The sequence below is a fragment of the Lissotriton helveticus genome, chromosome 4_1 (genome assembly GCF_964261635.1).
Source record: "Lissotriton helveticus chromosome 4_1, aLisHel1.1, whole genome shotgun sequence".
In the NCBI taxonomy this organism is placed as follows: domain Eukaryota; kingdom Metazoa; phylum Chordata; class Amphibia; order Caudata; family Salamandridae; genus Lissotriton; species Lissotriton helveticus.
The window spans coordinates 114,757,341-114,783,842 of NC_136063.1; the positions used below are offsets into that span (position 1 = coordinate 114,757,341).

The 26,502-nt window shown below is 38.5% G+C and overlaps 1 protein-coding gene across 1 annotated transcript in view; it reads left to right on the forward strand.

The window, feature by feature from the left end:
- Positions 1 to 785: 785 nt before the first annotated feature.
- The window catches only part of LOC144827953 (fucolectin-like), a 294,181-nt gene continuing 268,464 nt past the window's right edge, over positions 786 to 26,502 (forward strand). Inside the window, exon 1 of the mRNA XM_078686114.1 lies at positions 786 to 817. Within this exon, the coding sequence (XP_078542240.1) occupies positions 786 to 817 (32 nt within the window). The remainder of the gene's footprint in view (positions 818 to 26,502) is intronic.

Genomic DNA, 26,502 nt, shown 5'->3' on the forward strand with positions numbered 1-26,502 from the left:
TTACCCTGAGTGTTAAACCTAACCCGGGTGTTTCCCTGTGGGGGTTGTGCACTGGGTTCCTCGTCCTCACTACTGGTGTTGTCGAACACCCAGTTGTTTGGGGTTCTCCTAGCTGGATGTCTTCCTCCCCTCCCTCGTGTGGGTGCCTGGTTAGCGTTACCCGCCTGTTGGTAGTATTGATCCTCTGTGTAAGGAAATGCCCATTCATGACTAAATCTGTCCAGATTACGTCTTAGGACCTTAATCTTTTGATTTACCATATAGGCTTGGTACCAAAAACAACAATACTGCACTCTATCGAGGGCCTGTAATTAGAATAAGAATTGACAACCACATCCAATGAAGGCAGCAGATGCGCAAATTACCCACTGCCTTGTCGGGGACGTAGTTGCCAAAAACAACAATACTGGACTCTATCGAGGGCCTGTAATTGGAATTAGAATTGACAACCGCATCCAACGAAGGCAGCAGACAGACAAATTTCCTAATGCCTTGTCGGGGACGTAGTTACAAAAACAACAATACTGGGCTCTATCGAGGGCCTGTAATTGGACTTAGAATTAGAAGAAGAATTGGCAACCATATCCAACAAATGCAGCAGACGTACAAATTACCCACTGCCTTTTAATCAATCAATCAATCAATCATGCATAACACTTGTATAGCGCACTACTCACCCGGGAGGGTCTCAAGGCGCTTGGGGGAAGGGGGGTTGCTACTGCTCGGACAGCCTGGTCTTGAGTTGTCTCCTGAAGGCGAGGTGGTCCTGGGTCAGCCGAAGGTGGATGGGGAGGGAGTTCCGTGTCTTGGCAGGCAGGTAGGAGAAGGATCTTCCTCCGGCGGTGGCTCTTCGGATGCGTGGTACGGCGGCGAGGGCGAGGCTGGTGGACCGTAGTTGGCGGGTGGGCGTGTAGAAGGTCAGGCGGTCGTTGAGGTACTTGGGGCCCAGGTCGTGGAGAGACTTGTGTGAGTGGGTGAGGAGCCGGAACGTGATCCTCTTGTTGACGGGGAGCCAGTGCAGGTCTTTCAGGTGGCCGGAGATGTGGCTGCGTCGGGGGATGTCCAGGATGAGTCGGGCGGAGGCGTTCTGGATGCGTGGGAGTTTTTTCTGTAGCTTGGCTGTGGTTCTGGCGTAGAGGGTGTTTCCGTAGTCCAGTCGGCTGGTGACGAGGGCCTGGGTGACCGTCTTCCTGGTTTCATTCAGGATCCATCGGAAGATCTTTCGGAGCATACGCAGGGTGTTGAAGCACGATGAGGAGACGGCGTTGACTTGTCTGGTCATCGAGAGGGAAGAGTCCAGGATGAAGCCCAGGTTGCGTGCATGGTCGGTTGGCTTGGGTGCGGTGCCCAGGGCGGGGGGCCACCAGGAGCCGTCCCAGGCGGAGGACGATGGTCCCAGGATGAGGACTTCAATCTTGTCTGAGTTCAGTTTCAGGCGGCTGTTCTTCATCCACTCGGCGACGTCTTTCATTCCTTCGTGTAGGCAGGTTCTGGCGGTGTCGGGGTCTCTGGTGAGGGAGAGGATGAGCTGGGTGTCGTCGGCGTAGGAGATGATGTTGAGGTTGTGTTGGCGTGCGATGGCTGCAAGAGGTCTCAAGAAGAAGTAGTTACCAAAAACAATAATAGTGAACTCTTTTGAGGGCCAGTAAATGAAATTAGGATAAGAATTGGCAACCACATCAAATGAAGGCAATAGACGTGCAAAATACCCACTGCCTTATCGGGGAAGTAGTTACCAAAAACAACAATACTGGCCTCTATTGAGGGCCTGCAATTGGAATTAGAATTAGGAATTAGCATTTAAAAAAACCTTAGAAATTCACTGAAAAAACCAGAGGTTTCACCCATGTTTTAGTTAGCTGGACATTTCACTCATAAAAAAACATTGAAATTCCTCCGTTATAGTTAGTTCAGCTAACTATAACTTGCGCTCCCGCAATGCACTGCTGATGACGTCACATACTACATCACTTATGACATGCTCAGTAACATCACTCATGACATCACTGATGACATCTCAAATGACATCACTGATGACATCACTGATGACATCATCTAGTGAATGTGTCTTTCTGAAAAATAAATATTTTTTATATATGTATATCTATAGGTCGATGGAAGAATAAATGGGTAACTAAGTGTCTAAATGAATTTTTTTTGTAAAATTGATTGTATAACTGACTTATTTAGTGTATCTTAGTGAATATATGTATTAGCAAGTAATGTTTAAATATGTAAAATATCTATATAAATGTCTTACTTTGTGTATAAGTGGCTGCATGGGTTGGTGAGTAGCAACATGAGTGTTTATATGGGTCATTAGTTAGTTTTTTGAGTATCAGTATGAGTGTGTGTATTTATTTATTTGCTTATATCGCGCTAGAATCGACCCATGAGGTGTCTCCGTGCTTTGCTCGCAAGAATTCTGAAGTATATTGTCTCTGCGGAATACCACAGGGAGGGTTATGCTACCTGAAACAGAAGAGTCTTTAAGGCCTTCCTAAAACATAGATGGTTGTCGTTGTGTCTTAGGTCAGATGGAAGTTTGTTCCACATGGTTGGGCCTATAAATGATAGGGCACGTCCACCTTGTCTGACTTTTTTTATAGTGGGAATTTCCAGTAGACATTGGTTGCTGGAACGTAATAAACGTTCAGGTTTGTATATCTGAAATTTTTGTGCCAAATATCTGGGGCCTTGCCCATAGAGGCATTTGTGCACTAAGCAGCAGATTTTAAATGTAACACGCTGTCGTATGGGCAGCCAGTGAAGGTGACTTAACAGAGGTTTGGACGGGGTCCTTGTGGGAGCATTTAGAATTAGTCTGGCCGCCGTATTTTGGACCACCTGCAAACGATTTAACGCCTCCTCATTTGCTGATATGAGGAGGCCGTTGCAGTAGTCTAGGCGGCTTATCACCAGTGCCTGTACAAGGGTCTTCTTGTGGTTGTCAGGCAGCATAGGGAAGATTCGCCTTAACTGGCCAATTGTTCTAAAACAGGCTCCTGTGACACAGTTAGCATGCTCCTTTAAGCTCAAGTTCTGATCCAGTTTCACCCCCAAGTTCTTAACAATTGGCTTTGGGCATGGGACGGGGCGAAGATCTAAAGGCCACCAGTCGGGAGACCAGAGCATGCTAGCTTTCCCAAATAGCATTACCTCGGTCTTCCCGACGTTACACTGGAGGCAGTTGGTAGCCATCCAGTGGGATACTGCTCTCATGCCCTCGGCAAAATTGTTCTTCACATTGGGTGTAAGAGAGTTGAAAGGGAAGAGCAGCTGGGTGTCATCAGCATATGACACTGGAGTGAACCCAAACCTTCTCACAATCTCTGCAAGGGGGGCCACATACACATTAAATAATGTGGGGCTTAGACATGAGCCCTGTGGCACCCCCTTAGTGAGTACCCTCGGGATGGAACGATAGGGTCCCATGCTAACAGATTGTGAGCGGCCGGAGAGAAAACTCTCCAACCAGGACAGTGCCAATCCTCCAATACCCACTCTCTGGCTTGGTATGGATTGGTGGGCGGTATTACTTACCACTTAGATGCAGGAATGGGTGACTCACTGTTTGTATGTGTTTTGAAGACAGCATGTGAGCAGGACTGTAAGGGTGGATGAGTGTGCGTATGGATGTGTTAGTGAGTGAATGCCTGTATCAATAGTATCTTTATGAGTAACTACATATGTTTAAAACTAGTATATGTGAATGTTGATGTATATAAGTGAGTATATGTGACAGCGAGAGATTGGAAGAATTCCTGTATAGATAAGTATGTGTTTCTATAACTGATTGTTTTAGAAAGTAAGTATGTGCAAGATTCTGTAGAAGTAAGTGTAGTGGTGGGTGTATACCTGTATATGCAAGTAAATGGAGGTTTGATAGATAATTTTGCATGTGTGAGTATGTCAGTGAATAACTCTATAGATGAGTGTCGGTGTGTAATAAGATGTATAGGTGTGTGAGTACATATGATGAGTGAATACATGTATGAGTGCCTATATATAACTGTTAGTGAATGACTGGATGTGTATGTAGATTTTGGAATTACTAAATAGGTTGTTCCTACTGGAATTGGTAACTCCATTTTTTTACCATTTTAGTTCCTAATTTTGAATGTGTGCATCAAGGGTTATATTATGCTGAGAGGAGGTCTACCACTTTTTCACATGGATGATGTCATCAGTGATGTCATGAGTGATGTCACTGAGCATGTCATGAGTGATGTGGTATGTGACGTCATCAGTAGTGCATTGCGGGTGCGCGAGTTATAGTTAACTGAACTAACTATAACGGAGGAATTGCAATGGTTTTGTATGAGAGAAATGTCCAGCTAACTATAACATGGGTGAAACCAATGGTTTTTTCAGTGAATTTCTAAGGTTTTTTAAAAGCTAATTCCTAACTATAACTTGGCTGAAACCTATGTTTTTTTCAGTGAATTTCTAAGGATTTTTAAATGCTAATTCCTAACTATAACGTGCCTGAAACTTATGGTTTTTTCAGTGAATTTCTAAGGTTTTTTAAATGCTAATTCCTAACTATAACGTGTGTCAAACCAATGTTTTTTTCAGTGAATTTGCAAGGTTTTTTAAATGCTAATTCCTAAATATAACATGGCTGAAACCAATGTTTTTTTCAGTGAATATATATATGCACTGGAAAACTAAACACCCACTTCCTTTACAAAGAAATGGAAAGTTTGCATCTCTGCAACCTCTCTAATTTTTCACCTTAGTCATCTTCCACTCAATCAACACAACAACCACAAATACACACACCCAGTTGCTACCATTATTCGCTCAGCTTATCAATTTTTTTATTCAAATTCAAAGTGCAGGCCCTTTATTCAGCCTTTTTGGTAAGTAGTACCCGTGAACAACAGTGGGTAATTTGCACACTTCCGTCCTTTCTTGCGTCTTTTTTACCACACACTGCGGCAGGTTTACAAGCCCCTTGCACTACTTTTGCATCATTTTTTGCACAACCGTGTAAATCTGCCCAACTATGTGTACTTTATGCACTAGCTTTCAACCTTAGATGTGGTACTAGTTTCTCTTGCTCCCACTGCAGAATCCAACACCCTATCTGTGTAATGACTGGAGAACCGGGCCTTATGGGCCGAGCAGCACAGGGCACGCCTAATATCTCCAGGGTCACCTGCCTTGTCAGACAGAGACACGAGACACTCTGTTAGGCGTAGAAAATCAGGTGTATTAGCTGCAGCTAAGCACAGTTATCCAAGAAGTACAGAAGTATATTCTTAGGAGACTGCCACTTAAATCCGTGGCGCACAATCTTTTATAGCACACATATTTACAACATCTACTCCCAAAACATACAAAACTGACAAATAGGAAAAGTTTGAAAACAAGCTATCAAATATCTTGAATACGCCCTTCTTTTAGACCCTGTGTTCTCTCCTCCCCTCAAGGTAATCAATGTTAGTGCCCGTAATCCAATTTGCAGGTGGCAGGACATATCTACGTGCCTCAAAGGATAGTTGTGTAATAGGAGAACACAAGGAGAGAATAGCAAAGGCCAGTCAAATAAGATAAAGTAAGAGAAGAATGGTGGGACCCAAACAGTCAACTAAGACAAGGATCAATCAGTCTAGACATGGATTAACAAACTCGGCAAGACCCTGACATCGGTTTCGTAAATAAGGACAAGGGGTTACTTTTTAACAGAAGAGATGCATAGCAGCTGGAAAAGCAAAAATACTACGTTCGCCGCGCTGCCTGAGTGAAGGCAACACAAAATGGCGCCGAAGACAAAATGGCGGCTAAATACGAAGCGAAGTCGAAAATCACTGAACCTCAAGAACTGCAAATTCAAAGATCCACTTCACTGACAATGCAGTAGGTAGTTTGCGTCTCTCCAGCCTTTCTTATTTTTCACATTTTTCATCTTCCACTCAATTTACACATCATCCACACATCTAATTACTGCATTCCTTAGCTGTGATTATCAACTATTCTTCTATTTTATATTCATATTCAAAGTGCAAGCCCTTTATCGAGCCTTTTCATTGTAACTACTGTTCCAGGAATTCTGCTCATGCACAGAACTATGCATAAAAACTTAGGACCTCAGTGAATTACGGTGTACCAAAACCCACCTTACTACACAAACCCCCTACCAGACTAGCGATCAGGCACTTATAGGTTCTTCACCCTAGAGCAAAAACACCAATAACAAGTCAACCCAGAACATGCGACTTAAATTACATGAAGTAAACTGGATAACAAGAGCACTCTTTCATTATAGTCCTACACCAGTCCAAAACAAGATGTAAATAAAGACACGTGCAACTTTGAAATGTTTTTTTCTAAAGCCATAATCTCATGCACAGTACCTTAGATAATACAACCAAACATATTATCAGAAACAAGGTTGTAAGCATTGTTACTATTCTATCAAATTCAAACGGAAAAAGCATTGTATAAAGTTAAAGGTAAACAAATTAAAAATATACCTACATTTCACCTCCCAACCTAACAGATTAGTTTGTAACTACACAAAGTCTCATAGGATTACATGGGCAAACCCATACCTCTGGTAGTCAGCAGTAGTGCATCACATTCAGTGCTCCACAAACTGTCAAGATACGAATGTTCTCCAACTGTGTGTAACTTTGCTTCCACAATGCATTATGAAACGCGCAAGTATCAGAGGTGGCCACAGCTGCATATGTGTTATGGCTCGAATGTACGAGGATCATTCTGAATAAAAGACACAGTATTCAAGATAACCTTGATGTTCCATGCGCTCACTATACACACAAAACTAGCGAGGCAGTTTACAAATCTACCATACCAAATTATTCTCATATAAACCAAAATACTTAGCGTTCTCTAAACAATATCACAAGTACGTATCGTGTGCAAAGCAGAGCAGGAAAGCAAAAATAGCGTGTAAGCTTCTAATAAACACATGCTAACTTAACAGGGTGTGACTGCAAGACTCTGCCCCACGGCACCCTTCCTTGTTCGAAGCACGTAGTATAAACATGGGCAAATTAGGAACGCACAGTCAAGCCTAGAAAGCAGAGTCAAGTTCACATTTCCAAAAAAAAGTTATTCGCTCTTTGATAGAAAGCAGTAGCTAAATAATAAAGAATATGTAGAAAAATCAGTCTTAATCCAACAGCGTGTAAGCACAATATGTAGCAACAGCCTCCAAGAGGAAGTCATTGTTCTCATCTGAAAACATTTCAGCCATCCGATTCAATAGTGAGAATGAACTTGCTCCTCAACGACCGGAGCCTCTATTACCATCAGAGGAAAACTCGGGTCATCTTCAATGTAACTGCGTGCCAAGAAGTCATGCGCCGCTGCAAAAACATTACAACGTTCCATGATTTCATGTGTCGCTGCTAAGGCCATAATCCCGCCGCCAGAACAGAGCAAGTCACGAACTACTAAGGGGCTCATCAGCTGCTCGTAATCTGCGTTGGGAGACACCGTACTGCAGAGACACAAATCCAAGGCGCAGTCAAAATCGCAGCTCAGGCAATGGAACACAGGTTGAACGCATGTGAAAAAGGAGAATCGAAACGATAATCCATAAGCTGCGCTCAAAGTAGCCAGAGGCAGCGCCCCGTAATAACTAAGCTTTCGGTTGCGAACCATCAACAGCCGATAAATATTGTTGTATGCTGGAGGATGTGCATCCATAGTTAAGTAAACAAATTAATAAAAGCACACCGGCAACTCATGCGAGTATTAAGGGGAATCCACCAAAGATGCTGGAAAAAAATCTAATGAAAAAAAACAGACAAGACAGAAAAAATATACTTTCTACAGAAGTCACAAGGCCACTGCTTCTAACTTTAAAAAAGTAAGGTAACCCCATAGTCAAGGACACATTAAAGATACTCTAAATTAACTCCCTAAAATTCAAGAGCACGTCTGTATTTAATAAAGCATGCACTTCTGTGTGGATGTTTGCTACATGAAGGACAAATGTTTCTGTAGCAGATAAAACAGCGACCTCTTTTTGAGATATTAACGCTCTTATACGACTCATTTGGTTTACTCTGCTTTCAAGGCTGAAATCAACAGACAGATGGAAACATCCAGCTTCCCATGCAGAGGAGTTAACACAACTTTTTTTTAATCAAACCGCACACTCAGTTACCGTAATCATGTAAGCGATTAATAAATACGAATGGGAATCAAAAGCATTGATGCCCGCACAAGTCTTAAATTCCCTTTTCAGTGGCAAAGGAACAAAAAGGTGCAAACATGGGCTGGAGGCACAATTCCCTATAACCCCAAAGGTTTAGGAAGCTCATCCAAAAACAACTTACCCAAATGTAAACACATAGAATAGCCCAGCACACTTTATACACACAATATAGCAATTTATATAATCAAGAGATGCTGAGTTATTTCAAAGACGAGTCGATGTTATATTCAAAAGTATCCTTTATTTTTCATCGTAAACAACTTTTGAAACCGCCAACACGTTTTGTCCCATCCAGGGACTTCTTCAGGGCTACAAAAGTACACATAAAAAAAACTACTTACAATTTGTATACGTGCACCAGTTGTACTCTCTACACATGTGCAGCCTTGTTTCCAAGCCCACGTTTTTTTCGCCAAGCAAACCTCTCCTCATTTCAGGTATTACATTTGCCGCTTTCTTTTCCGGGGCCGTGTGTGTCATCCGCTGCTATACTTTTGTAATATATTAATAAACATATTGTATCTATATTTATTTAAAATGTAGTGTTGAGGAACCAAACGTTGATTACATACTCCGTCCAGCGCAATTTTAGCTGTTTTCCTCCATTATTTTTAGTATACCTGTTACTTTCGTTTTACCCTCTGCATATTTTCTCTGTGATGGATGAGATTTCCTGCCACAGACAGCACGGTGTTTGTCCTTGGCCTCCGCTCTTATCAGACTTGGTCACATATAAACCTAGGAACTAATTTGAAGGAGGTAAGGCACAGCCATTACAAGCCATGTTCGTCAACACAAAGACATTATTATGATTATGCGTTTATCATGCGTGGTAACTGCATACTAGTTGTAAAAGCATGTGTGGTAAAGCCATATGCGTGCTAATGGCTTCGTGGTGACGATCAGGCGTTGTAATGGCTGTTTCCCCCAGGACACTGCAGAAACCGGGTCTGGGCGTGGTGGACTCCAGGGCACCAGGCGGAGGGCCACGCAGCCCCTCTCATACAATAGAGAAGTCATTGTGGTGTTATTGTTTCCGTGGTTTGAGGGGCGTCATTGAGGCGCCCACACTTAATTTTGTAGGGGGGTAGGCATTGCATGGGGAAATGTCGCAAGAGGTTTGTAAATGTGGTACTCATTGTTTTGTATTAGTTTGATTTCTTTACCATGTTGTGGTGTATCCAGAGAAAATATAAGTCAGAACTTTTCAATCCTAGTCTTGAACATCTTACTATAGTACTTCAACATTATAAATATTATTTTTATTGTGGGTCGTCACCCCCCCCCATAAGAAAAAGTAGTATGTCTTTTTATTTATTAACTTTTATTAAAACAATAACTGTAAACGAAACGTAATGATAACTATATTATAAACAACTAGAAAAATAACTTAAAAGAAAAATACTATAAACAAATTGTAAAGTTGACTCCAAAAGATGTTCGATTGGTAATCGGCAAAACAAAAAAGAAAATTAGAGTTTAGATTTATGTAGATTTGACTAAATGAGCTGAAGCATTACAAGTCAAGGTAACACTACGATTTTACGTGTGCAGTGTGCCTGGTACATTTCACTTCTGTTATAGTGCCGCATTCAAGTGGTGTCTATATGAAGTGCCTACTTCGTTAGTGAAACAAAAGTGGCAGAACGGGATTGTAAATAGGCCGACTTCTTTCTAATGCATTGTAATAAAGGCATTGTATATTTAGGCCTCTGTGCTTACCGTTGTATAAACACTGCGGGCAAACACTGCGGCCAGTAGAATTCACAACTTAAAGACAGCTTTGCTTCTACACGTCAAAGCAGACAGCATTTTCTATAAGTTTAAAAGAGAAAGAGAAATTATGTCACAGAGAGTGAGAGAGAGAAAACAACATTAAAACTGTCTTGCAGAGTTTGGAGTTGAGATTTGTTCTTGAAAAGTCAGACGTAGATTTACAAACTCCTTGCGTCACTTTTCCCATGTTAAAAGTGAGAGAAAAGTGGCATAATAAGCTTGTAGATCTGTTTGTCAGAATGTTGTAACCTATCTGTTTTCACTGCTTGGAGGTAATTATACATTTTACACAATGAAGCTGCTGCACACTGCCGAATGTCTCCTTTCACAAATGAAGGTAACACTACAGTTTTACGTGTGCAGTATGCTAAGTACATTTCAGTTCCGTTATAGTGCCGCGTTCAAGTGATGTCTATATGGAAGTGCCTATTGTGTTAGTGACACAAAAGTAGCAGAACAGAATTGTAAATAGGCCGACTTATTTTTAATGCATTGTAATGAAGGCATTGTATATTTAGGCCTCTGTGCTTACCGTTGTATAAACACTGTGGCCAGTGGAATTCAAAACTTGAAGACACCTTTGCTTCTACACATCAAATCAGACAGCATTTTCTATAAGTTTAAAAGTGAAAGAGAAATTATGTCACAGAGAGTGATTGAAAGATGATGGTCTACGTGTGGAAGAAGCCTGCATTGTAATCAAGAGAGTTAATCATTTCAATTTAGATAAGGTTGTATGGAGCAGAGTGGAGATAGCAAAGTCCAAAACTTTAAAAAAGAAAGAAAATGATGCGAGAGATTGAGAAATTGAAAGGTAAAAGGGACATTAAAATGTGGGAGAGACACACACGACAGGGGAGGGGTACATGAAGCCAGAGGCGCAACCACAGTCAAAAATATGCAGGGGCTGTAAGAGGGGGGAATATCAAAGTCTCATTAACAAGCAAAATGTGTTTGAAAGACCTGTGACGTGCTTAGGTGCGACTGTGTGTGGGCCTAGGAAGCTACGTCATCCTAGCTGAAGCCCCATTAGCCCAATGTTTTTTTTTTGCATGGTGCATACTACAGATTCTTTCCTTTGACAAATAAGTTGCCGTTGTTTCAGAAACATTCCAATCGAAGCCTATGTTAGATGTGAGGGACATCTAACATTTGCTTCGATTGGAATTGCATAGAGCATATTATCAAGCCCATTATCGCTGCTTTATCTGCAGTTTTCTGCTGATTAAGCGGCAATAATTTTATCGTCTGTCTTGATAATATGCCCCTATATTCGTGCCTTGTTAAAGGTTTTATAGTAGTAAATGTGTTTTGCTATAATGCATGCTGTTATGTTTTATTGCTTAATATCACATTCTGCGTCTGTGTACTTTAAGGAATTATGGGGCATATTATCAAGAAAGGGCGATACATTATCACCGCTTTTATCGGCATTAAATTGCCGACAAAACGGCGATAGGGGGCTTGATAATACGCCTTCGGTATTTCCTATAGAAGCCCATGTTAACACCAGAACATGGGTTTCTATGGGAATTACCAAGGGCATGTTATCAAGCCCATTATCGTCCATTTTATCAGCAGTTTCCGGGCCGATATTAAAACCGCGATAATTTTAACACCGGTCTTTCATAATATGCCCCTATATTCGCTCCTTTTTAAATGTTTTACAGATGTAAATTTGTTTTGGTAAAATGCATTGTCATATAATTTTTTCAGGTAATATCACACTGTGCATGTGTGTACATTAAGGAATTAGGGGGCATATTATCAAGGACCGGTGTTAAATTTATCGCCGTTTTATCGGCCGGAAACTGCAGACAAAAACGGCTATAATGGGCTTGATAATACTCCTTTGTTATATCCTATAGAAGCCCATGTTAACACCAGAACATGGGTTTCTATGGGAATTAACAAGGGCGTATTATCAAGCCCATTATCGTCCTTTTTTTCTGCAGTTTCTGGACGATATTAAAACGGCGATAATTGTAACACCGGTCTTTGATAATATGCCCCTATATTTGCTCCTTTTTAAACGTTGTACAGTAGTAAATGTGTTTTGGTAAAATGCATGGTCTTATAACTTTTTGGGGTAATATCACACTGTGCATGTGTGTACATTAAGGATTTAGGGGGCATTTTATCAAGGACTGGTGTTAAAATTATCGCTGTTTTATCGTCCGGAAACTGCCTACAAAACGGCGATAATAGGCTTGATAATATGCCTTTGTTATTTCCTATACTAGCCCATGTTAACACCAGAACATGGGTTTCTATGGGAATTAACAAGGGCATATTATAAAGCCCATTATCGTCCGTTTTATCGGCAGTTTCCGGCAGATATTAAAATGGCGATAATTTTAACACCGGTCTTTGATAATATGCCCCTTTATTCGCTCCTTTTTAAACGTTTTACAGTAGTAAATGTGTTTTCGTAAAATGCATGGCCTTATAATTTTTTGGGGGTAATATTACACTGTGTATATGTGTACATCAAGGAAATATATTCGCACCTTTTTGCATATTTTCTACACTCTGTTGTCATACTCCCTCCTGTCTCGTCTTACTCCTTCCTCTCTGATTATAATATCTTCTTTTTCCTGTACTCTGCTCTCTTTTTATACCTTTTTTTATATTGCTCCTCTTTTTGCATATTTGTCCTACTATTTATATTCTCTCTTGTCTTTATATTCACCACTGTTGTCATAGTTCTTACTGTGTTCTCATAGTACTCCCTCTCTCCTTATACGGTCAGTCTTCCTTTATAATTGTCTTTTTTCCACATTTTTGTCTCTGTGTCTTTTTACATCCTTTCCTCTTTCTTCATATATACTCTTATGTTCTTATATTCTCTGTTTCTTCTTATTCTCTCTGTTCTTTGCAGGTACTCCCTATTGTTTTCTCATACTTTTCTTTTTGTTCTAATACTCTTCTCTCTGTAGTCACATTTCTCCTCTCTTTTCTAATACTTTACACTCTCTACTAATATTGCTGTATTTTCTTATTGTCATATTTCCCTCATTATTTCCCCCCCTGTTCTTATACTCCCCCCTGTTTTCATATTCTCCTCTCTGTTCTCTTACTTCTCTATGTCTCCTTATATTACTAAGTTTTTCTTATTTTTCTTTTTGTCCTATACTCCTTCTGTCTGTGTTCATATTTTCCTCTTTTTCTTCATATTTCGTTTCTCTTTCAATTTTCTGTCCTCTCTGTTTATACTTCTTAAATCTGTTCATATTGTTTGCTCTTTTCTCTTATTCTCTTTGACACTCTGCAGCAGTTTCCTCATATTCTCCGTCATAGTGATCTTTGTTTCTCTTGTCATACTTCTATCTGTTTTGTCATACATTTTTCACTGTTTATAATTCTCCATCTGTTTATACTCCTTTTTTTCTCCTCAATCTGTATCTTCTGTTCTTGTACACCCCTTTTTTCCATATGCTCAACTTTTCCCCACATTCTTCATGCTCTCTTCTGGTACTGTTCTCTCTGTCCTTATACACACTGTCCTTTGCTAGTATTCCTTTTTTGTTGTTATAGTTGCGTGTCTTTTCACATATTCCTTCTTTTTTCTTTAGAGTCTCTCTCTCTCTTCTTATAGTGCCCCCTCTGTCCTCTTACTCTCTTTTTTCTTCTTATACTATTTCTTCTCCCCTCATATTTCCATATTTCCCTTCATACTCTCCCTTAATTATTGATACTTTCCAGTTTATTCATACTTCCTTCATCCCATTATATTACAGTGTCTGTTTATACGCCTCTTTGTGGTTATATTTTCCTTTGTTTCATACTTCTTTCTCTCTTGGTGTAAGTACTTTTATTTTCATAGTCTCACGTTTCTTGTCATAATGCTGCCTCTGTTGTTATAAGTAACATTATAGAATGTTTCATATATTTATTTTTGTAATTTTATATATATATTTTTTTAATAGATTCTGTCTATCAATACTGAAAAAACTGTATCATGCCTATCAAAAGTCAGAAGAGGAATCAACGAAAGAAAAGTATTTATTTGAAGAGAAGTCATCCACAAGATTTACATGAAGAACCATGTGTTAAGAAAAAGAAAAAAGTGCTGGTAAGAGAAGGAACACTTTTGTGAGGAAAATATTAAAGAATAAGGGGCCCATTACGATGTCGGGCGGATTGCCTTCGCCAGGCTGGCGGTAGCCACCACCGGCCTGGTGGAGGCAATCCGCCCAACACCGTTTCCTGAATTCCCCCGTCATATTAGTATGGCGGGGGGGCCGCAGCGGACAGAAAGACCGTCCGCTGCTTTTCCGCCCCGGTCACCTAACGGCCAGGGTGGAAAAGGCATAATATGGTGGCCTTTGCAATGCCGCCACGGAAAGGCATGCGGTCTTTACTTTGGGGGACCCCTGCGGGCCCCCAAAGTGAAGGAGGGGTGGGAGGTGCACATGGGGGTACCTGTGGTACCCCCCGCATTTGCATATGCAATCCGGTAAGCACCGCACGTTGCCTGCCGCATTGCGTATGCAAATGCATACAAGCATTCGTAGCATTGTGGCGGGCGGTGCAGAGTGCACTGCCCACCACAATGTTATGAATGCAGGATGCGGCCGCCACTGTGGGGGCTGCATCCTAATGCCACCGACGGGACCCACGCCCTAATGGGGGGCGTTCCCAATCCACGCTAGGATGATGGGTGGACTTTGTCCGCCCGTCATCCTAATGGACCCCTAAGGGTAGTGTGGACAAAGGGAAAATGATATTACTGTGTCTGCAACGAAAAAGAAAAAGAAGAACAAAGAGAAAAATCATGGAAAGTCAACCGCAGAAAAAATAGTGTATAGTAAAAGGAGAAAAAATTAATGTATCGAAATTAGATTTTTTTTTTTTATAACAGTTGTTTCAAATTTAATTAAAGAAAAAAAGGGATGTAAAAAAAAACAGCATTTTATAAGAAGAAGAAAGGTATAGAAAATGTAGTTGAGAAAGCTTTGGAATTGAATACAAAATTATTTATGTTAGTAATCAATAGAATTCGATCACTAGATAAGCCAATCCATTTAATGAAGGCCAAAAGTAAGTGGAAAAGAGTAATTAACAGAAGTAATTTTTATGAGTTTTTTTGGGTGAATGGAAACATAGTTCAAGTTCTGAGCCTTTTTTTAATGAAGAAAGTTATTTTCAGAGTAATGATTTGTTGCATGCAGTTGACACTAGTGGTCGTGCATATGAGGTTAGACATGGTTGTCTTATTGAGAAAGAGAAAATTGTTCCTAGAAATGCAGAAGAGGTGTTAGCTGATGAGGTTTTAGGGAGACGTCCTAAAGCTCCAGTGTACACTTGGAATTGTAGTAGTATTTGCAGTGTACGGCAAGAAGCTATTGATTTTTTACGCAATTTCTTATGTAACTATACTAAGAAAAGTGCTACACATAAGATTAAGATGTTGCAAGGACTAGACCCTTGCAGAGTGATAGAAAATACTTGTTTGCAAGGTCATTCTCTGGCTTGTCTTTCTAAAAAAAGTATGTCGCAGTGTTTTTCACCATTTCAGGATGTTAGCAGTACATCATTCTGAAATGAGGAAATTAGTCATAAGATTGTATTATGCAAAAAGTCCAGCTCTAATGTTAGATAAGTTGAACAGTGCTCTTTTGCATGGATCTGTATCAAGTGTAAAGAACGTTTGTGATGAAATTGAGGTTAGTTATTTTGGTCCTGAGGAAGACAGTGCAAAAAATGAGATATTAATAGAAGGAAATGTAGAAGAGAATGTACAACATTGTAGTACAGAAAATTTTGAGCAAGAAATTACAAAGTTTAAGGTGATTTCAGGTGAAAGGCCAAATTATTGTTGTGTGTGTTGTCGACGAACTCATTATAAAAATCAGACCAGGACTTTTGATCTGTATATAAAAAAGTAAAAGGGAAAATAATATTGAGTGGAAGGATTTTGCAACTTATTTGTTGGTAGAGAATTGTTTTAATTTTGGTTCTAACCAGCGTATTTGTAAATATTGTTATAACAAATTAGACAAGAACAAAATGCCTGCTAGAGCTGTGCATAATAATCTTAAATTGGTAAATATTCCTTCTGAACTGATGGATTTAAATACCTATGAGTTTATTCTAATTCAATGTGTGCATCCATTTCAGGCTATTGTTCGTATGGAGCCCAAGACAGGAAAATTGCCTCCTTCAGATTTACAGAGAGGATTAAAGGGAAGAGTTTTATATTTGCCTCTAGATTTAAAGAAACATATTGAAACAATTGGTGTAGAAAATGTAGAGGATGAACCTTTAGTTATTCTTGTTAATGGCGTTCGTACTAAGAGTCAGAAAATCTGGCAAGAATTAGTGGATGTTAGGAAAGTGAAAAAGGCAACGTTGTATCTGGTAAAAAATAATACATATTACAGAAATGTGTATGTGAGAGAAGAAGAAATAATTGTAGAAGAAGATAGTGACTTGCCATCTGGACAAATTGAAAAGTGGATGTGTCCAGAACTGAAGAAATCTACGAACCTTACAGTGTTCATCCACTGCATTCTAAAGAAGTGATGGGGAATACTATAGAGTTATTCAAAATGAAAGAAGCAAAAGGAAGTCCCATCAGTGTATGGGAAAAAAGCTTGAAAGCTCATTGTTTCCCTCAATTGTTTCCCACAGGAAAAGGAGGACGATATGATGACCGACCTGTGCAGATTCCTGCATCTGAATACCAGACATCAAGATTATATGCAGAAGATCCAAGATTTCGACAATGTATTCCGTATTTGTTTCATCTTTTGTTTGAGAGTGATTTGTCTGGACTTTCTTATGCAGTAAAACATAATATTGAAAACAGGTGTACATCTGCAAAATGTTTCAGCAAAGGAATGTATGGATAAAGTACTGCAGAAAGATAATGTTTTGGAATCTCAGCTAATTAATCTCATGGCGTGTCAGAGTGATAATAATGAGTACTGGTACCATCGTCATGCAGAACTGAAATGTATGCTAAGGAACTTAGGAACTCCTACATGGTTCCTTACTCTAAGCTGTGCTGAATATGCTTGGGATGATTTACTTCAATTTCTCCGAGAGACATATCCAAATATACTAAATATTGAATACAAGACACCTGGAAAATTGTGCTCTTTGGATCCAGTTTATGTATGCCGGTATTTCAATCATAGATTTGAAGCTATAATGTCTTTTAACACCAATATTAAAAATCCTCCTCTTGGAGAGGTTTTGGAATTCTTTTGGAGAAAGGAGTATCAAGCAAGAGGTGCTCCTCATATACTCATGCTAATATGGATCAAAGATGCTCCCAAATTTGGAACAGACTCAGATGATACTGTGTTGTCTTTTATTGAAGAATATGCTACATGTGATATACCCAAAAGTACACAAGATAATGACTTAAGACAACAAGTCTTACGATTCAAAAGCCATCGTTGTGGGAAATACTGTCGTTGAAAGTACAAATCTAAGGAAACATTCTACACCAAATGCAGTTTTGCATTTCAACGGCCTGTAATATCAAAAGGAAGAGTGAACAGTTTTATGTCATCTTTGTGACGGATATTCAATATGTTGCGGACAATTCCATTGCTGTTGTTCGATATGTAACATCCTACATAACAAAATCAGAGAAGATGGAATTGAAGGAAAGGTGGGAAGAGATTTCCCATGAGAAGAATCCAAGTAAGAAGTTATATACTTACAGTTTGAAGATGTTAGCTCATCGAGAAATTGGAGCGTATGAATGCTCGGATCGGTTATCATCTGCAAGTCTATATTCCAAAACTAGAAGAATCATTTGTGTGAGTCTAGGTCTTGCTGCAACTCGAAACCGAGTTCTTAAACCTGTACAAGAATTTGAATATTTAGCTGAAAAAGAGCCGGAAGGTACAGATATTGTGGAAACAAATATGTTGGATACATATTATCAAAATAGAAGTCATCATCTTGAGAACATTTGTCTCTATGAAGTGCTGCAAAACTATATTTTTGTTAACGGAATATTACGGAAAACATTAATATTAGTATATATGTCGTTATTGGTTCTGAAGGATGTCTGGTGAAACAAAGAAAAGGACATTTGATTAATCACCGTAAAACCAGAGTTGCGAAACACCTGACAAAAGGGAATTTTACTATTTAGCTCTTTTGCAACTTTTCAAGCCATGGCGTTCAGAATTGGAATTACTTGGACATTTCGAGAGCTATGAAGATTCCTTCAATGCAACTAAAGATACTCTAGAATGTCCTGTTTTTGCTAATTATGTGAAAATATTGAATGATGAAATTGAGCAAGAAGGTAGAATTGCAGCTGAGATTGCTAGAGACAGTTCTCAAGACAGTCAAACCTCTGCTCCATTGCGTCAGGACCCACTAGGAGAAGCAATTGTTCTAAATGAAGCAGCAACTGCTATGCAAGAGGTGGACACAGCAATGTATCAAGGTCAAGAAGATGTAACAAACTTAGGAAACTTGGAAGAACAACTAAATCTTGAGCCGAAAGAAATATATGAGCAAGTGAGAGAACAGATTGACAATGGATTACTTCATGAGAAGAAAGAGTGATCTTGCTCATCATTTTAACCTATCCGATTGTACGTGAGTGGACAAGCTGGAACAGGCAAAAGTTTTTTAATTAAAGTAATTACCACGTTTCTACAGAAAACAACTGAGTCGCATTTTTCTTGTGTTGTCACTGCTCCAACTGGATTAGCAGCCCACAATAATAAAGGAATTACTTTACATTCTTTATTAATGCTACCAGTAGAGCATGAAAATAAATAATAATAACACAAGCTATCTGGAGAAGCTTCTTGTCAAGAGTCATGAGGAAAATGAAACTTCTCACTGTTGATGAGGTAAGCATAGTATCAAACTTAATGCTTGCTTTTGTGCTTTTAAGAATGCAGCAAATTCTTAAAACAGAGTATGACGTATTATTCGGAGGAAAACACGTCATAGTTTTGGGAGATATTCTACAAATTGCTCCTGTAAAAGGACAGCCAGTGTTTAAAACACTGTCGCATGATGATACCAGAAAATCTTTGGGGAGCATTGGAAATGTAAACATTTGGTCATATTTTGAGTATAAGGAACTGATTACAAATATGCGACAGGCAAATTATGCTGATTATGGAACTATTCTTCAAGATATAAGAATTGGAAAAATGGCTGAACACGGCAAACAAGCTTTACAGAGACGATTACTTTCCAATTTGTTTCCAAATTAAAATATTGTCCCAGAGAAAATATACATGAGAATTGCAGAAAACAAATCTGTAATCTGCTTAATGCCAACACTACGTGAATGTTCTATATTCAATGAAGAAATGTTAAAGTTGTAAAATGAAGAAATTATAAAATTGGAAGCTATTGATAAAATAGAACATGAAGGAATCACTATTATTTTGACTAAAAAGTTGAAGAGGAAAAGGGATTCTTTAGAGAAATCGATAAGTAAAACTGCTGGTTTAGAAAAGAATTTGAATGCATGTGTAAACTGTAGGGTAATTTTACGACGTAATTTGAATGTGGAAAAAGGTTTAGTAAATGGAGCAATTGGTAAAATTGTTGATTTTGTTAATTATGTAAATAGAGATGGGATTGAATTTTTGAAAATCAAATTTGATGAAAATTCTGAAGTACAAAAATGTAGTCGTTGTTCATCTCGGTTTTTGCTTGTAAAAGATTTGTATGTACACAGAAAACAGTTTCCTGTTTGTTTGGCATATGCGGTGACCATTCATAAATCTCAAGGTTTAAGTGTAGATAGGGCTTTAGTGAATATTGGAAGTACCGTGTTTAAAGAGGGTATGGCATATGTTGCTTTGTCTCAGAACTTTTTCTGGTTGTACTTGATTGATTTTGATGAGACAAAGGTTAGCGCATATGCAAATTGTGTGAAAGAGTATAATAGGTTAAGAAGAGAATAGGCACCCAATTTAGGTCAATATCTCGTATTTGAAAAGCGTGTGGTAGATAGAAAAAGAAGATTTGAGAATATCTGTAGTGAAACTGTAGAGAAAAAAAAAAAATTGAAGTTGGGCCTGCAAGCAAAAAGAAAAAGGGCAGTGTTGAAGAGAATGTTGGTTATCGGTTTGAAAACAGTTGTGGTGTCAACTGCTATGCTAATGTAGTTGTTAATATTGTTTTTGTTCTTGAAAGTTTGCAACAGCAAATCGTTGAAAATCGGGACGAAAGATTCTGTTCATTGTTGTATTCTATATATCAGAAATGTAGTAGTGATAAAAGAAAAATACAAAGTGTTTCTGATATTTGAAATGTTTTGGACATATGCTCTGGTTCTAGTCAATTTACTCAGAATATTCAGCAAGATTGTCAGGAATTTTTAATGTTTATGCTTGGTGTACTGGAAGAAGAAGGTATAGATATTAAAAACGTTTTGGGCCTTTCTTATAAATGGCAACATGACTGTCAAAATTGTTTGTTTACATGTAGTACTAACATAGACACTGAACAATTCATATATTTGATTTTACCTGACTGTAAATCAGTGTCTTTTAACAATCTAATTAGAGGAGCAAGTCAAAACATGGAGTGTAGCCAACATAAATCAGAAATGTCATCAACATTGTTTATACAAAGATATGTACAGTATGTAATTTTAATGCTGCAACGTTGTAGAGCTGATGGAAGAAAATTGGAAACTTTAATTAAAAATGTTGTAGCTGGTCAAGTTTCAATATCAGGAAGAAATATTTTTCATGATGGACCTTCTACAACATCTGGACATTACACTGTTTATTTAAAATGTCTAAAAGGTTGGATACATTGTAATGATAGTCAATTCGTTTTTAAGCAACGTTTGCCTAAAGAGTTACCAAATTCTTACCTAATATTTTAAAAGCCAAAATTATAAATTCAAGGATTAGGATTACTGCTGTTAAGGTACATTAGTCTGGTGTTGTAGAGTATTTTGTAAGTGAGGGTGAAGAGGTTGAAGGTAATCCTCTTGTTGATATTGAGGCAGTGTAGGTGTATTAGGTGGTGAGTGATGTGGATGCAGCATGGAACATTCATAATCAGTCAGGTGGTGGTCTTTTGGATTTGTTGTAGTTGTGGTAGGTGATTGGCTTGAATTCATGTGTAGAGTGTTTTGCCACAGTGTAGTCTGCTGCTGATCAGGGACTGTGTCATTGTTCTTCTTTTGGTAAGAATCCACTTGTAAACGTTGCAGAGCATGTGGAGGGTGTTATGGCAGTACGAGGAGACGTGGAGACTTGCTTACACATGGAGAGGCAGGAGTTTAGGATGAAACGGTCGATGGAATGTGCTTCAACCGAGCTGAAGTAACAAAACATGGATGGAGAAGAAAAGTGTGTGAAGATGGTTTGCATCTTTTAAAGATATTTCAAAAAATTATATATTGAGTGTACCTGTCAGAACCCCTCATCAATCAGTGGATATGATAATGACTTATCTAAACCCAAGCTGCTGCAGGAGAGATGAAGAATCCGCAAGGAAACATACTTGGAGTGCTTTAGTGTAACAGAGGAATTCTAAGATGGCCGCCTCGAGGAACGACACAGTGGGGGTCTAGTCATTTACCACACACCTGTGGGGAATCCTTGGTGAGGCGCGCGCTCCCTAACGAGTGCGCACTTCACCTAAGATGTTCCCGAGTTCAGACCCGTTTTCAATTGCTTCATAGATATTCCTAAAGAGAAAGCACAAATATTTGTGAGAGAGTTAAAGAAGGTTCCCGGTTAAACTTACCTTAGTTATCGTGCCTGCAACTAGAATTCAGCTTCCGAGTTGGAAGAAGCCAGCACATTGCACAGCGGTTGCTTTTCCCATCGCGGCTCCTTCAGGGCAGACGGAGTCAGTCGTGTTCTGCACCTGAAGAGCAGAGAGAACAAGAAACCATACAAGAAACCTAAGTGATACCTTATAGTTGACAAAGATATATTCTTGGAAAATAATCATATGACAAGTTACTGAGTGACTAAACTTACCTGACATTATAGAGAATATTGAATATATTCACTCAATGTATTTTCTCTAACGTAAAACAAGAAATGATAAAATTCGTGATAAGCAAGGTCTTAAGGGAAAAGAACACATTGAGTAAGGAATACCAGAAACACTGATGAATTAAGAAGGAAAATTTGTGAAAAACACAAGATATTCAAGGATTGACAGAATAGATAACAAGCAACTGCATAAAGAAAGGTTAGTAGAAGAACACAAGGAAATTAATATTCTAAAAATTAGACAATAAAGTGAGAGGCCTAGGTTAATGACTGTTACGCAATTATAGGTTATAAGCAGTGAGAAAAATAAAGAACCGCAAGCTACAAGGTTGCAGATAAATACCAGAGGAGAGGCTAGTTCGAAAGTCGAAGGGGTAGGTAATTAGTAGGGTTAGACTAAGTTATAGATGAGGAATAGAGATAGAGTAAACACATGAAGTACTCAAAAAGTAGTGTGATAATGATGCTTAAATATACACAGATACACAGTGTTATTCTGGACAATGAATAGTATCTTTTGCATTTTACTAAAACACATTTACTATTTTGGAATGGGTAAGGTGAATCGACATATTCTACATTTTTTAGTATTGTAGTTTACTATAATAGCCTGAGTCTTTCCTATAGTCATAAGGAGTGACTGGTTTCAAAATTTAAGAAAAGCTAAGAACAGGATATCTTTATAAGTAATTATATTTGTATAACTTTGCAAAGGACTAAAACTCTACTAATGGAATGTTATGAGATAATAGTATCTATATAGTATTTTTTGTAGGCCAAAATAAGTGAAAATTGTAGTTGTGTATTATATATTATGAAAAGTGATACAATTAACTGTTTATATTTTTATACAAGGAGCAAGAACATAGAGGAAAAATTATGGAAAGAGAACAGCCTCATACTGAGGAGATTGTGGATATTACCTTGAGTATATTTGAAGAACTAATCGTATCTGTCACAGGCAATGAGAGTGAAGAAGGGGAAATTAGTGCTGCAGACATGAGGTGTGATTTCGAAGATGAAAGCTTTGAGGGAGATTTTCTGGAAGCATTAAATTATGTTGAAATTTTGGAACAAATTAATTCAGAAACTGCTAACGAGGGAATTGATCTGAATGACATATCTGATGAACTTGTATTGGAATGTGTGTTAAATGATGAGATGTTACAAGAATACTTTTTTTTTTTAAATAATAAAGGTTTGAGCACTATTTACTAATGTATTTATTGACCTAAAAGTGAAGCACATATAGATTCAGTTATATATTCTTTAAATGTTTGTATTGATTTAAAAAATGCAAAGTGGGTCTGAGGGTATGGATTGCTTAAAATCTGTATGGAGTATACATGCAGTCTTGTATACACCTGCAAACTTGTGTTTTATGCCTTCAATTCCCCAGTCTGTATCCTTAGACTTACTCCAAACACTCTGACACTGCTGTTTTAGTATTGCAGTGAGCCAGTCAGCAGTATGTTCTTTTCCATTGCACCATGGTAAAACTGAAGCTGTAATAAATTTAGTGAGGAACTTCCTTTGCAGAACTGTAATGATCCAGTCACTATCTAGATACTCATGGATGAAACCAGACCTTAGTCCATAGAGTGTTTCAAAACCCTATAGACTGTGCATGCACTGTTCTATGCACCAGCAAACTTATATTTTATACGTTCAATTCCTCAATGTGTATCCTTAGACTACCAGCAAACATTCTCACACTACTGTTTCAATATTGTAGTGAGCCATTCAGCAGTATGTCTTTATCTGTATACTGTGGTAAAACTGAGGCTGTTATAAATTCAATCAGGCTCTTTCCTTGCAGAACTGTAATCATCCACTTACTACCTAAGTACTCATGCATTAAAATAGGCCTTAGGGCATAGACTGCTTCAAACCCTTATAGACTATGTATGCAGTCTTCTATGTACTTGCAAATCTGTCTTTTATACGTTCAATTTACCAGTTTGTATCCTTACACTTCCACCAAACACTCTGTCACTGTGGTTTTACTTTTGTAGTGACTCATTCATTGGTATGTAGTAATCCATTCACTACATTAAAACACTAATAGGCACATATACAATAACTAGCATATCCCCAGGAATATGTCAGTTATTGTGCTCCGTGACACCACCACCATGGATGCGCCGTATTTACAATGCGGTGTACCATGGGACAAAAATGGCATATATATGTGATGTATCTGTGCTGTAAAGGTGGTTCATTGTTTGAGTTATGTTGCAAGTGCAACGCATCTGCAGCAATGCTCTGGGTGCCCTATGCTCAGACTGCTGTGTCAATCCTTACATCTGCTTCAAGGTAGTGCAGGGTTTTGACACAGCATGAGCCCAAAAGTGACAAAGTGAAATCTTGTAGATTTTCGTCAGCCACTTTTAGGAGGTGTTCCTGCGCCCTCCCCCCCATGTAGGAATGTCTCCTTCTGGTACAGGGATTTACAATGTGATGCACCTCCCAGATACGTCATATTCTAAATACCACATACCATACGCATCTTTTGCACCACCGTTTCATCAGAAAAGTGATGTAACGGCGGTGTAAAAGAGGCACAAGGGTGTTGTAAATCTGCCCCTAACAAACACTTACAAATTCACCCAGGCAGTTTCACTAGCAGTGTATTATTTTTGAATTTACTTTTGTTAATATTTTACATGAAAAATATGAATGTAACTTAAAAAATAAAATAAATATAAGTATTTATAATAAAAATGTAGGAAATTACTATAAAAAGATAAAAATATAATAATTAGCACATTTTAAAATATCATTTACAAAACCTTTGAAATTCACTGAAAAAAACATAGGTTTCAGCCACGTTATAGTTAGGAATTAGCATTTAAAAAACCTTAGAAATTCACTGAAAAAGACATAGGTTTCACACATGTTATAGTTAGCTGGACATTTCACTCGTACAAAACCATTGAAATTCCCCCGTTATAGTTAGTTCAGCTAACGATAACTCACGCGCTCGCAATGCACTGCTGATGACGTCACATATTACATCACTCATGACATGGTCAGTGACATCACTTATGACATCACTGATGACATCTCAAATTACATCACTGATGACATCATCCAGTGAATGGGTGTCTTTCTGAAAAATAAATATGTTTATATATGTATATCTAAAGGTCGATGGAAGAATAAATGGGTAAATAAGTGTCTAAATGGATGTTTGTTTTGTAGAAATGATTTCATAACTGACTGATTAAGTGTATCTTAGTGAATACATATATTAGCGAGTAATGTTTAAATATGTTAATATCTGTATCAGTGTCTCACTTTGTCTATAAGTGGCTGCATGGGTTGGTGAGCAGCTACATGATTGTCTATGTGGGTTATTAGTTGTTTTTTTGAGTATCAGTGTGAGTGTCTGTATGGTTCGGTGGGGAGTAATACTTAGCGCATAGATGCATGAATGAGTGACTCACTGGCTGTACGAAAACCTAACAACAAAAGTCCGGTACGGCCATTTTGGAGAATGTACCACCAATTTTAATGTAAAACGTGGTATTCGCCAAGGTTGTGTGTTGGCCCTATTGCTTTATACCTTATTTATTAACAAAGTGGATATGGCAGATAGCATCACTACGCTTGGCATCAACCAAGGAAAGTGTGCAGTTCTAGAAAACAAGTATGAGGAATGTGCTCCTTTCAAAACAAGAAGTGCAAGAAGTGCAACACTTCATCATTAACTGTGCACATGAATTTCTGGATGATTGTCCGTTAAACTGTATAGGAAATCACTCTGTCTACATTTTGCATCTATTTACAACCATTCTCTTGCAGACATGAAAGGGATGCTTGTGGGGCTGATTAATTCATTTGTAAAGGTATTAAGATGTTTTTACTTTTTTCAGAACGTAGTCACTTGCACCTAGAGTGCCTAATACATAACAAAAGATGTCCTTGTATTTATTTAGCAGCAATTCATATGTGTATAAGTGTGCACATACACCTTTAAACCTTTTAAAAATTTATTTTTAAAGTAGTCTCTGTATTTTGCATGACATCAATCAGAACTATTTATACTAATAGTGTATTGTTCAGCTACGACAAGGTCAGCAGTATTAGTAATCTCAATTTTCTCCATGTAATTTTTCTCTTAATCTTTGCAGATGTCGTACAGCCTGTAGCCATCTAAATCCCATTGGCTACTGAAAACAGTGAGAAGGGGATGTGGGCTCATGGTTGCAACTTCTTTAGGTGGTCTGCTGGTAGTGCATTACTGCCATTCTCCAATATTTTATTTTACAGAGAATGCAAAAGATGACAGTCCCCCTGTGCACTGCATGGCTCAGCAGTTTGGCACAGGGCTATGATGCCTTTCACCTACCAAGTTTATAAATGGATTTGCTCCTGTATTGATGATCAGAATACATTATAGTCTTACATTTAGCATAGAGATGAATACTTAATCGGTCGTTGGTGTAATTCTAGTTTTCTCCTTTGTGGCCATTGAATCTACACTGTTCCTTGCCCAGTGTGAGCTGCTGTACAACATGGCTTAAAGTCAATAATGCTATGATGCAGTAAGCACTG